The following is a 12,782-nucleotide window of genomic DNA, read 5'->3' as shown; positions in this document are numbered from 1 at the left end:
TTCCTTTCGCATCTGTGACAGCAACAAAGTATTCTCGACAATGACGACGACAATGCCTCTTAAACCACCACAGCCGCTACAGCAAATCCTCGCCGCGGACGATATCATCCCCACGATCCAACGCGTCCTGGCCGCGCAGACCGCCGTCCGGGACGCCGTAACCAGCACCGTCGCGCCCGCGGACGCGCGGTACGCCAACGTGATCGCCCCGCTGCAGGCGGTCGACGACGCGAACCAGGGCGCGACGGGCGTCTTCACCATGCTCCGCTACTCCGGGCCCGACGCGGCCACCCGCGCGGCCGTCGAGGAGGCGGCGGGTCTCTGGGCCGCGGCCGGGGCGGAGAGGTTGAAGAGGCGGGATGTGTACGAGCTCGTGCGGGCTGTGAGGGAGAGGGGGGAGGTGTTGGGTTACGAGGAGAGGAGTGTGTTGGAGGATGTGTGGTTGGAGTTTCGGCATGCTGGGCACGGGGTGCTGGGGGAGGAGGGGATTGGGGCGTATTTGGCCCGGAGGGAGAGGATTGAGGGGTTGAAGAGGGAGTTTCATAAGAATTTGAGGGGGGAGGTTGGGGGGTTGTGGTTTGAGGCCGGGGAGCTGGAGGGGGTTCCGAGGCAGGAGGTGGCGGGGTGGAAGGGTGAGGACGGGAAGGTGTTTGTGCCGCTGGAGAGGGCTGCGTGCGATGCCATCCTGCGACACGCGGATGACGCTGAGACGAGGAGGCGGTTTTACGTCGCGTATGACAACAGGCTGGAGGAGAACGTGCCGGTGTACAAGGAGATGCTCATCCTGAGGGACGAGAACGCGCGGTTGTTGGGGTATCGGAGCCACGCGGATTTCCGGGTCACGATGAGGACGGCGCCGTCGACGGAGTGGGTTGAGAGGTTCCTGCTGCGGCTGAGCGAGGAGTTGATGCCGCAGGGGCGGAGGGAGATGGCGAGGCTGCGGGAGAAGAAGAGGGCTCATCTCGGCGGTGGTGGTGAGGAGGAGATCATGCCCTGGGATTACGATTACTACACCCGTCTCCTCCAGGAAGAGGCCGACGTCGATCACGAGCTGGTGTCGGAGTACTTCCCGCTGCGACACACGCTGTCGTCCATGCTGGGCCTCTTCCGCGAGTTTCTGGGCCTCGAGTTCGTGCCGGTGCCGGAGGAGGATCTTGTGGGCAAGCTCTGGGCGGAGGAGGTCGAGGTCTGGGGGGTTTGGGAGGGGAGGGGGGAGAGGAAGGGGGAGTTCGTGGGGTATTTGTATGCGGATGTTTTGTGGAGGGAGGGCAAGTATCGTGGGAATTGCAATGTGAATCTGCAATGCGTGAGTTGGTCCTCGGGAGAATGAGATGGGGGGTATGCTGATGTGAGCAGGGTTACGTCAACGGGGACGGTACGAGGGTCTATCCCGCCACGATCCTGATGTGTTCCTTCCAGCCGCCGACGGCGTCGTCGTGCGCGTTGTTGAAGCATCGCGAGGTCGTGACTCTCTTCCACGGTAAACCCCTTACCACTCCCGAAATCCGCCTTCAAATCTCAAAGCTGACGCGGGAGAAAAAAACACAGAACTGGGCCACGGCCTGCACGACCTCCTCTGCCGGACCAGCCACACGCGGTTCCACGGCACGCGGGTGAAGCCCGACTTCGGCGAGGCGCCCAGCACGATGCTGGAGAACTGGTGCTGGATGCCGCGCGAGCTGGCGGCGATGAGTCTGCACTACACGCGGGCCGACCCGGCGTACATGGCGAGGTGGAGGGAGGAGCACGCGGGGGCCGAGGTGCCGCCGGAGAAGATCCCCGAGGAGCTTGTGGGGAGGTTGGCGGAGAGTCGGGAGTTGAATCGGGCTTTGTGGTTTTTGAGGCAGTTGTGAGTTTGCTTGCCGGCAGCTGAGGTGTTGAGAGAGTGGTTGACTGACTGGGTGTAGGTTGTTTGCGAGGTTTGATCTGCAGGTCAATAACCAGGCGTCTACGGACGCCGTGAGGGAGCTGGACGAGGTGAAGCTGTATAACGATATACAGGACGAGCTTACCTTGAGGCCGAACCCGGATCGGAGGGGTTTCGGACATGTCCAGTCGAGCCATTTGATCTCGCTTCACGACGCTGGGTATTATTCGTATCTCAGGTAGGCGTCCCGCGAGAGTTCTTTGTGTCGAGGGGCAGGATGCTGACGGTGTTGTAGTGCACAAGCCTTCGCCGCAGACTTCTTCGAGTCGACCTTTGCGGAGGACCCGAGAAACGCGGAAGCGTGGGATCGTTATCGGCGGGGCATTCTCGAGTATGGAGGTAGTAAGAAGGAGATGGATATCATGACCGAGTTCCTTGGTCGGGAACCGGGGCCGGGGGCGTTGCTGCGGAGTTTGGGATTGGATACGAAGGATGGTGAATAGCCATGGAAGGCCGTCTTTTAGGTGATATATTGCCTTCAGGGGCGGTTCATTGGCAACGGAAGCATTTGCTGGAACTGAAGAACCAAGAGGCCTACATGTTGGAGACTCGTGAAGCTTCTGAAAGGAACCTCTCTTTGGCTTGGCGACGTCTCCATGTTATCTACATGATTTACGAAATTTCCTTGAATGACATAATAAAAATTGCTTCCAGATGCATGCCGGATGTGTTATAGACTGGTGTCGTGGGGAGTCTACATCAACCCCGGACTTTTGTAGTTGACCTCACCGACTTAATGTCGAAGACATACACCTGCTGATTTCATTGAGGGATTTGGATGTGTCTCGCGCAAAGTAACTCAAGCTCGCTGGAAGATACCGCCAAACCATCTCTGAATCTCCCTCAACCCGTCCTCTCCAACCGAAGTAACAAGTCCAACATACCCATCCGGCCTCAACCCGACGACAGCCCCCTCCTCGCCGATCCCATACTTCTCATACGCCTTCTGCGGCTCCTCGTAAAACGTCTCACCATCAACAAACACCTTATCGTAATCCCACCCCAGCTTGCTATCGAACGGGTGATACATCTCATGCACATCCTTCAACACCTCGATCTCGTCCCTCGGCGCAGTATGCACCAGCAGCACATCAACCACCGACGGATCCGCATCCGTCTTGAACTTCATCCCGCCGTGGGGATCCGAGCCCGGGGAAAGCTTGATGGTCGGCAGTTGGGGCAGGTAGGACGCGAGACTGGCGCCGAGGGCGTTGACCTTGTCGCGGCGCGCGGGCTGGGAGATGTCGCCCCCGAAGACGATCAGACGGAAGCGCCCGTTGGAGGGGATCTTGTGGTGGAGTTCCCAGAGGCGGGCGTCGGATTGGCGGATGACCTTGTACGAGGGGAAGCGCTGGCCGAGCTTGCAGTTTGTCGCGAGTTCCTGTGTGCTCTTGGCTTCGCTCCTCTTCAGGCTGTGGCTGGCCTCTGAGTCTTCGTCGGGGTTCTTGGCGACCAGGACTGTGGGCTGGTAGTTGACGCCCACGCCGGTAGTAAACTGTAGCAGGTCAGCGACTATTCATCTTCTGCCAGAGGGATAGGGGACAGACCATTCGGCTCGTGTGGAAGGCCTTCTGAAACTCTTCCGAAGAAACGCCCGTCTCATCCATGATATCCTTGGCCGGACGACCCGAAAAGAGCTTCGAGAACTTGCCGTCGAAGGCGATGAGGTCCTTTGCGATCTTCTTGCGCTCGAGCTCGTAGGTCGAAAGAACATCCCGGGGCAGGATGTTCTTGCAGACGAGACCAATCTTCCAGCCTAGGTTGTAGCTGTCCTGCATCGAGATGTTCATGCCCTGGCCTGCCTTGGGCGAGTGGGTGTGTACGGCGTCTGTTTCTCGTTAGCTTGGGTATCCCATTGATGGAGAGGCTACCAGAGACTTACCTCCGGCCAAAAACACGCGGTTGTGCTTGCTGAAGTGGTCGCCGGTTCGTTGGCCGATTTGATATGCCGTCCACCTGAATCGTCATTCTCAGTACATCCGAATCTAGACACACGAGGTCGAAGTTTGCTTACCAGTCGCAATAGTGGTACTCAAGCTTATAAGGGCTGAAGATCTTCTGCGCGGATTTGAAGATGAAGTCAGGGGTGATCTGAGACCTGTCGACCCGACCACCGCCGGCGGAGACCTCCTTCAGCTGGATATACAGCCGGACCATCCTGTTCTCGCGGGGAATGATCATCACAGCGCCATAGGGGCTGTGAATCACCGTCCGGAATCTGATGTCGGCTGAGAAGCGTTAGCTTGGCGTATGATACAGTCTCGGAAGACCTACGAAAGTCGGTGATGGGGACGATGTCCATCACACCCCTAATCAGTCAGCTTCCGACCAACCACCTCAGGACCACAGCACTCACCAAATCGCATCCGTCGTCTCCCCCTTCATCTCAAAATCCTTCCCCAAAGTCTTCCTCGTCCACGAATGCGCACCATCACATCCGACAACATACTTCGCCCTCACAATCTCATCCCGCGCCTCGCGACTCTTCGACTTGTCCAGGATATCTCCGACGTCGTCGTCCGCGAGGTTACTCCTGAAAAGCCCGTCGCTGAGGTTACTCAGCATCTGCGTCGGCGTCGCCTCCTCCTCGGTCAAGTGCCTCAGGGTGACGGTCACGGGGTGCGCGTCCGGGTCCTCGGCCTTGCTCTCGTCGATCTCGAGGGAGGTCGGGATGACCATGCGCTCGACGCCGAGGGCCTCCTCGTCCGCGGCGTACGAGTCCCGGATGGCGTCCAGGAAGAACTGCTCGATGCGGCCTTGGTGGAGGACGGATTCCGTGAAGCGGGAGAGGCCTGGGATCGTGTTGACGGCTTTGGCGCTGCGGTGGATGGTGCCGTTTTCGTCGGGGTTCCAGAAGGAGACCTCTGGGTGGTGTGAGTAGAGCTTTCGTGGTGGTCAAGGGTGTTTTACCTAGCATGCGGTTCGCCTCCTTCCATACTCGCTCTGCAATGCCGAAGCTGTCCAGGATCTCGAGAGACCTCACTTGGAAACTGAGGTGTTGGTTAGTTCCAAGTCGGTGCTGATATATGCCGGATCACGTACCCGTCTGCCTGTCCAGAGTAGATCTTGGCCGTTCTCTTGTCCACAATACGCGTCTTGACACCCAACCTGGCCAGCCACAACGCCAGCATCAACCCGGCCGGACCAGCGCCGATGATGAGAACATCGACCTCAGACTCTGGCAACTCCGTCATGTCGGTCAGCGGTACAAGATGAAATCAACGTGAGGTAAGCAGTCTAAGTCAAAGCCGAGCTAGGACAAACAACTGAAGAAACAAAGACAGCTCGGTGCCTTGTGCGGGAAGCCGTTTTGTGCCATGACGGGAACCCGAGCAGTCTAAGCTCGTCCCCCACTCGGAAGCAAGCGTTCGGGAGTCAGGGGCCGCTGCGAACTGCCGTCGTTGGGGTAGAGTTTTTGGGGTATAAGCGATGAGAAAGCATGACAAAGGGAGGGGCGCTTTTGGAGGGGGCAGAATTGGGGCATCCTCATAATTCCAGGGACTCACGGACGTCATAGGTGTGGGGTAGGTGGGAAGTAAATGATGGAAAATTCCCGTTGGCATGTAATGGAAGAACCCTGAGTGGCAGGACACATGGCTCGACATGGATGCAGCTGTGTTTCTCGGGGGTAGCCGCTTACAGAGCGGCTTGTAATACACCGTCGATCTGCATTTCACATGTGGCGGCCCGTCTTGGACGGGGCACACGGAGCTGCGGAGCTACGGAATTGCGGAGTACACGGACCCGGGAGGAACGTCTCGGGGATCAAAATTGCACCAAGGATGACTGGACTAACCAGAACGAAGAGTATGCCGTGGTCGGAACAGCCGAGGCAAGAATATGATATTGATGATAGGTCGAAGGCGGATTCGACTTTCGTTATTGGCGCGCTACGTATGCGGCATCTCAATCAGCTCCCGGCCCGGCCCGCCCAAGATCGCGCCGGACTCTCCACACCCGTGAGCCTACTGGACGCTTCTCGTGGCCCTGCAGGACCTCAATCCACGGGGTTCCACTGACGTCTCCTGCCAACTGAGGATTCTCCGGCTCCTTGTCTGAGTCGTCACTATCCGTGTCCTCGTCCATGACTTCCACAGTATCGTATTTTCCCACATCACTGCTGCTGAAAGACTGGTAGTACAAGTCTTCGGTGTAAGCCCAACCGGGAGAGTCCAGCTTTCCGTGTATGAGCACTAGCTGGTTTCCAGCTTCTTTGGCCGCCTCGATACGCTCCAGTGGAATTGGTGTCAGGAGTTGAAGAGCGCCCGAGTCGGTGTCGATACCTCGTAGGAGAACCAGGCCCAGTGTTTGCGAGTAGCGAGGGTCCAAGGTCTGGGCATCCGAGTTCGGGATGAACGGAACGCCTTCCGGTGTCCTGAATACCAAATCCTCCAAGTTTGCAGAGACATCACGTCCATCCACGTCCATCTCACCGCCCACGGCAGATGTTGATGCTTCACCCCTCAATCGATCAAAAGCCTTGACGTCCGCAGTCTCGACTAAGCACAATATCGACCCATTAATGGTCTCTGCGAGCAATTCTGCGGGTGGCTGGTACTCGTAGCTGATGATGCCAAAGATACCACGGTTCTTGCTGCGATAGTCAACCAACAGAGGCGGTTGTGTTGTCAATGGTGCAGGGTCCCATGTGACCTGGGTCGGGGTTGATCTTTTGGCGTGGAAATAAGCCAACGCCTGCATCGCCCGCAAATGCGCAGCCGTTCTCGAAGTGAACTCTGATTGTTGGGAGGGAAGGGTGGTAAAGATTCCTTTGCAAACCGCTTGGAGTCCTTCGACGCTCTCCTTAGGACCGTCTTCGGACATGTAGATAACTTCTGTCGGCTTGAAACTGGAGACCATCTCAGTTAACAGATCGAGACCTGTGCCTAGAATCCACCCAGGGGTGTTGATAATCAAAGGTAAACCACGGCATGTGTTTTGGTAATGGTGATAAAGATCCAGAGCGCACTCCAGATATAGTTCGGGGTCTGATGCCGGTGATACAGAGGCGATGGAATGGCACCTAATGATGGTCGCCGACTGTTCACTCGTCGCGACGTGTGTGAACGAAGGGCTCAAGTTCGGTTCTCTGACCTGAGCCAGAGAAATGGTGCCGGCAGGGGTATACTCCGGTTGCCCAGGGTCGAGATCCAGCACCATCACCGAACGAGGAGTGAGCCGCTGCGCACCGGGAGCAGTGAGCAGGCGATTACCGAGAATCCGGCCGAATGTTGATTTCCCTGATGACTTTGGTCCGCATAGCATCACGCTCAGGGTCTGGTCTTGTTTTACCTTCGCTAGTCCCGCCAGTTTCTTGTTCCACGCGGGGAGAGAGCGGAGGTCCTGGATGAGAGCTCGTTTGGGAGCATCATCGGAAGTGCAGATCTGTCAACTGTAAGTGTCATGGCCACCAACAGACGGAACGAGGCCTACAATTCTGTATGTGTCGACCGTGGCCCTCTTTTTGCTTGATCTTGATTCTTCAGGCTCATGCCACAAACTTCTGAACAGAGGAGACAATCTCTCCAGCTTGCGAAGGCTCGCAGCCTGTGGATGAGGGTGGAGCTCTAATGACGTCTCATCCGAACAGCGCACGACGGGAATTCCGTGGCAATGGGGAGCGTGAACCCATTTCATACCGTCTGCAGATCGAATGTTTGCGCCTGCGACGGTAACTTCACCGCTGATTACACGAATCCCGTAGCTACCCAGGACCAAGAAACGCTACCAATGTCAGTCAGTATGGCTCGGAAAGTCTTGTTGGAGTCGCCTTACCTCACTATCCTTGAGACTCAGCTCCAAGACACCGCCAGCATGTCTCCGCGAATTGCTCTTGTTGGGCCTGAAAGTCGAGAACTGTTGGGGCATATTCTTTTCAGATTCGATTTGGGCGCTATCGCATTGTCAACAGAGGACTCCTGCTGTACAGATGAGACGAAACGTACTTCGATGGGTCAATCGCCTGTGATGAGGCATTATCCGGGGCTGCAACCTCATTTCCGGTTCCAGCAACCTGGTCTTGGGCACTCTTCGGTGTGCTCTCAGCTCCTACAGCCCTTTTCGAAGCCCTGGCTCTAGCAGGGGATCGTCCATTTGGCGTAGGAGTCGACACCGGGGATCCAGGTGCCGGTTCAGGTTGGTCAGCTGGTGATAAAGATGGACTACCTGACAGAAGTTGTTGTCTCAAGGCAAAGGCACTCATGGCTTTGTGGCTGTCAGTAGCTGCTTTTTTGTGCAGTGGGTATAACTCACGCCGAGAGCCTTCAGAGGTTTCGATCTTACGCCTCTTGGGAGTAGCCATGGTAATTGAAGCTCAAGAGGACTGTTCTCTCAGCAGTGGCTTCAAATGGAATTTGTGAATCAAGGTATTTTCTTTCCCGACTGGTGGGGTGCTTTGCCTGAGGGGCAGGAGCGACTGCTTCAGCCCGGACGCACCTTCTTCGTGTCAAGAGTAGACAAAGAGGCCTAAAATTGAAGGCAGGCGGAAAAAAGAATAAACATAAAATCAAAAATAAAAGGGCGACTGCCTTTGCAATCGAACTTGCCCTCTCGCCAACCCTGGGTCCCTTACCAACTTTTCCTCCCAATCAACCTATCAGCAAGTCTTCAACGGTAAGACTTTTCGGGACAGTGGCAACGGAAATAGCAGAGATACCTGCAGAGAATACCTCGAGAAAACCCTCAAAGATATCAGTGACTGGTAGGTATCTTCTCGTCTGCCGCGCCGGCACGATACCCAAGTTTCGCGATCTGACGGGACCTGACAGGCTTGACGATAATGAGGGAAAATCCTTTTTGCGGGGCAAGGACCCCGAAGCCGAAGGCGCGCTCACCGAAGACGCCCACCACGCCTGCCGCTGCCGCGACCGCGACCCCACTAGCGCGACCTGCAGCCCGTGCCATCCTGGCGGCGCAAAAAATTCATGTCGCGCCCAAGTTGGAATCTCCCATCACGACACCTGCGAAAAGGGTCAGGTTCACACCACAACCGGTCACAATGTCGTCACGCAAGCTCGACGGCGTTCACTCGCTGAACGCTCTGTTGGAGAAGGGTAGCCAAGATCTTTCCCACAGACCTGCTCGGAGCGCCAAAGCCAAGACCACCAACGACAAGATCGACGTTCATGCCGATGATTCCAACGAAGAGTCTAGCGACAGCGACAGCGACAGCGATGCCGAGCCCACTGAAAACTTCATTGCCAAGCTCAATGGCCATGTTTCCCCCAAGAAGGCTGCCGGTACCCCTATGAAGAAGACCAAGCGTGGCAAAGACGATGAGGTTGCCGATAGCGACGTCGAGCGCAAGGTTGCTGCCACCAAGAAGAAGGCCCCGGTTCACCCCGAAAGCTCATCCGAAGACGAAGACTCCTCCCCCGAAGCCGAGGCTGATTCCGACTCGGACTCGAGCGATAGCGACAGCGAGGCCAACAACAAGCCTGACCAGAAGAACAAGAAGGCCGAGGCCGCCTCCAAGCAGTCCACTTCAACTTCCACTTCCACTAGCGACTCGGATAGCGACTCGGAAAGCGAGGCCGAGGAGACGAGCAAGCCTGCCAAAAAGCCTGCACCCAAGGCCGCCAGCACGCGTGCTGTCAATGGCGCTAAATCGGCCGAGAGAGTTTCGACTAGTTCGAGCGAGTCGAGCTCTGATGATAGCGACAACGAGAAGCAGAGCCCGGAGGAGGAAGACAGTTCTGATGAAGACGAGTCTAACGAGGAGGCAAACGCACCATCGGCTGTCGCCAACAAGCGCAACAGCAATCAGCTCAATGTCCCTGGTTTCGTCGGCAAGAATTTCCAGCTCAGACAGGCGCAAGGCGATGAGGACGGCAAGGATATGGCCGACTTCTTCGCCAAAGCCAAGCTCGAAGGCAAGCAACTCTGGTACTTCACCGCCCCGGCTTCGGTTCCCATCAACGTCATCGAGAAGACCGAGATCAACATGGACAAGGTCAAGAAGGGCCAACCTGTCCTGAAGTACAACTCGGAGGACTACACTGTCAGCTTCGACAACGATGTCGACGTCAGCAAGTCGTACCAGTTGCTCATCCCCGATAAGAAGGGAACCCGCTATGGTTCAGGTATGTATGGAAGCAGCTGCACCCTCCGACTGTTGCTAACACCAAAAAGCTTCCCAAAAGGTCGACAACGTCTGGCACTTCAAGTGCGTTATGCAGATCGGCGACCCCCGTGTGAACGAGCGCGCTCTTGAGCCAAATGCGCCACGCCCGCAGCCCCCGAATCTGAGAGCCCGGTTCCGCCCCATTGGCGTCACCAGTGATACACCCATGGGCACGATTGGCGCCGATGCCTCGTCAGACGATGAAGATGTCGATATGACTGCGGCCCCTGCCCCGTCTAGCTCCAGGAAGTCCAAGGCCGCGTCTGCGCAGTCGCAAGATGCCATGGACATTGACGAGCCCACCCCCAAGAGCTCAAAGAAGGACAAGAAAAAGTCCAAGACGAGTCGCAACGCTGTCCAGGACTCTCAGTCCACCGTCATCGAGGTGCCTGACTCGCAGCCTTTGGTCTCCAAGAAGGAGAAGAAGAGCAAGAAGAGACGCGATAGTATCGAGTCCATCTCGAGTGTTGGCTCCAAGACCGAGAAGAGTCAGAAGGGTGCGGCCACAAAGGCCTCCAAGCGCAAGCATGCCTCCGAAGACGACCAGGACTCAGCTTCGGCTCAATTGGAGAAGGAGAGCCAGTCTGCCGAGAAGAAGGCAAAGAAAGCCAAGACGACTGCCGAGGTTCCCTCTGCTAAGAAGGAAACCGCCATTCTTCCTCCTACTTTCCCCAAGGCCAATTACACATTCAGCGGTCTTGGCAGCCCGGCTCCCGCTGCTTCGACACCCCAGTCCACCAAGAAGAGCTCCAAGAAGCCCAAGGAGACGCCCATCCAGCCGCCCAGCATCCGTCGCGAGTCCGCCGTCCCCGTCCCCCATCCCGGCTCGGCGATGAAGCAGGCCTCACCCGCGACGCCCGCCTCAAACGAGGCGTCCAAGGAGAAGCGCAAGCGCAGAAAGTCGGAGAAGGAGACGCCTGTTCCCGTGCCTAAGCCCAACTAGGAGACGACTTATGGCTCGGGTAAGGTCAAGCGCGAATTCATCAAGTTGGAGAAGGAGGCGACGCCCATCCCCTCGCCCATGGCTACCCGGGAGGCGAAGAATGGCCTGGGCAAGGATAAGCGCAAGCGCATCAAGTCGGAGAAGGAGACGCCTGTCCCTGTGCCCAGGCACATCTAGGAGACGAAGCGCAGGTCGGATAAGGAGAAGCCCAAGTCCAACGTCAGGCAACCTTACAAGAACTCGAGGGACTTGTTTACGCCCAAACACCGCGCCGGGTTTTGAGCTTTTCGGGGAGGAATGATTCCACTGGCTTTTCCACCACCCCCTTTGGCTTTTCAGTGTTCATTTCTTCAGGGTATTCATTCGCACAGGAATAATCCGGTGGGCGGCACATTACTGGCCCCCCCCACGACCTTGCTTATACGACTGTCAGAGTATATACCTCTTTTTTTGCTTTCCTGGAGGCGTTTCGGATTCGGAAAAAGGCAGCAGAAGGAGGGAAGGGAGAGAAGGAAGAGACGAGAGCTCGTGAAGAGCCTCTTTTTTGTTTGTTAGCTAGGTAGCTAGTGAATCAATGAACTATGATCAACATGAACGATTGCCATCTGAGTTGGTGCGCGTCTGTTGGCCAGGTGTCGCCGCTATGCTCATCGACTCCGTGCGTCGGGAATCCGAGAATCGCCCTCAATTCTGGCGTCGTCGCAGTCTTCTTAGATTATTGAGGCCTCAAAATCATCACCGCGGGTAGTTGACGACAATGAGTTCAGGCCGAACGCCGAATTTATTGTAATCGTCTGTTTTTCCCCGGAAAAAATGATAAGAAAATGTCAAATGTAATGATGCATAATCCAATTAAGCCCGACCAATAAACCCGGAAGCTCCCGACCTGTGCAGTCGGGGGTCGGAGGATTCCAGAAACCCGAAGACAACCCCAACACAACCTGGACGGTAGTTGAGCTGAACACGTCATTAGCCCCAACCCCCTCCCTCCCTTGTTCTACCGCCCAGGGCCTAAAAGATAATTTCAACTTCATCCCTCCTTCATCATCTTACACCACGTCGTCGATTTCCCCAGCCGTGCCGACCTCTGCCCGCGGCGTGCATTTTCTCCTCGCCGTCAATATCACCAAGATACCATTCAGAATCCTGAAAGATGGTTAGATGAGCCCGGCGACGACATGATGCGTGCAATCGATGACTCGTCTCCTTGGAGATGACACCAGGCACCGAGCGCTCCCAGAGTAAGCAAATGAAAAGAAGAACGCAAACAACAAACGGGTTGAACATCAACGACCACCGCTGTATCGTCCCAACTTGACAGAGTGTCAGTCGTGGTGATGAAGGCGATCCCGTTTCTGCCCAGCCGAAGCCAACAAAACACCCAGACCCAAGCAACCACAAAAGCGTCGAACATGAGAGACCCTCGCACGATGTCCCAGCAGCTCTTTTTCGCTCCGAACATGTGGATTCCGTTGCGGCAATGCAAACGTTTGCCGTGTTCGATACCCGAATCGAAAGAGACCCGTTTGACTGACCCAGAAACCCCAGCTGACAAAGGAAATCCATCATGATCATTATCATCATTACTCACCATAGTACCGTCACTTCGTCGAATGTCCTTCCATAGGGCTGATTGGATGGCCCGACGAGACCGCTCACATCGACGCTCAGCATGGTATGAGTCGAAGCCCTCACCAACACCGTTGTGGCCTGGCACCAAGGCTATGCACCACTCTGGAATATGGCACGAGGACGGACCAATTGGAGTTATATCCCAAGAGACGATGCCT

The 12,782-nt window shown here is 56.3% G+C and overlaps 3 protein-coding genes across 3 annotated transcripts; 2 read left to right on the top strand and 1 right to left on the bottom strand.

The window, feature by feature from the left end:
• Nucleotides 1–40: 40 nt before the first annotated feature.
• CkaCkLH20_08984 (uncharacterized protein) lies at nt 41–2,370 on the top strand (the record flags this gene model as incomplete). Its single annotated transcript, XM_038891699.1, has 5 exons — nt 41–1,306; nt 1,357–1,480; nt 1,549–1,849; nt 1,908–2,105; nt 2,163–2,370. 5 exons carry the CDS (start codon nt 41–43, stop codon nt 2,368–2,370), a joined length of 2,097 nt encoding a protein of 698 aa, XP_038742986.1.
• Nucleotides 2,371–2,726: 356 nt separating this feature from the next.
• On the bottom strand, nt 2,727–8,228 carry CkaCkLH20_08983 (FAD binding domain-containing protein; the record flags this gene model as incomplete). The annotated part of the gene is made up of 13 exons (XM_038891698.1): nt 2,727–3,422; nt 3,475–3,755; nt 3,810–3,883; nt 3,942–4,155; nt 4,202–4,236; nt 4,284–4,791; nt 4,838–4,917; nt 4,970–5,112; nt 5,897–7,312; nt 7,361–7,651; nt 7,703–7,820; nt 7,873–8,131; nt 8,180–8,228. The coding sequence occupies 13 exons, from the start codon at nt 8,226–8,228 to the stop codon at nt 2,727–2,729; spliced, it is 4,164 nt and encodes a 1,387-aa protein (XP_038742985.1).
• Nucleotides 8,229–8,924: 696 nt separating this feature from the next.
• On the top strand, nt 8,925–11,169 carry CkaCkLH20_08982 (uncharacterized protein; the record flags this gene model as incomplete). The annotated part of the gene is made up of 3 exons (XM_038891697.1): nt 8,925–10,008; nt 10,058–10,974; nt 11,023–11,169. The coding sequence occupies 3 exons, from the start codon at nt 8,925–8,927 to the stop codon at nt 11,167–11,169; spliced, it is 2,148 nt and encodes a 715-aa protein (XP_038742984.1).
• Between the last annotated feature and the right edge of the window lie 1,613 nt (nt 11,170–12,782).

Source organism: Colletotrichum karsti (assembly GCF_011947395.1).
Source record: "Colletotrichum karsti strain CkLH20 chromosome Unknown Scaffold31, whole genome shotgun sequence".
Classification (NCBI taxonomy): domain Eukaryota; kingdom Fungi; phylum Ascomycota; class Sordariomycetes; order Glomerellales; family Glomerellaceae; genus Colletotrichum; species Colletotrichum karsti.
This window is presented reverse-complemented; position numbering and strand designations above follow the sequence as displayed.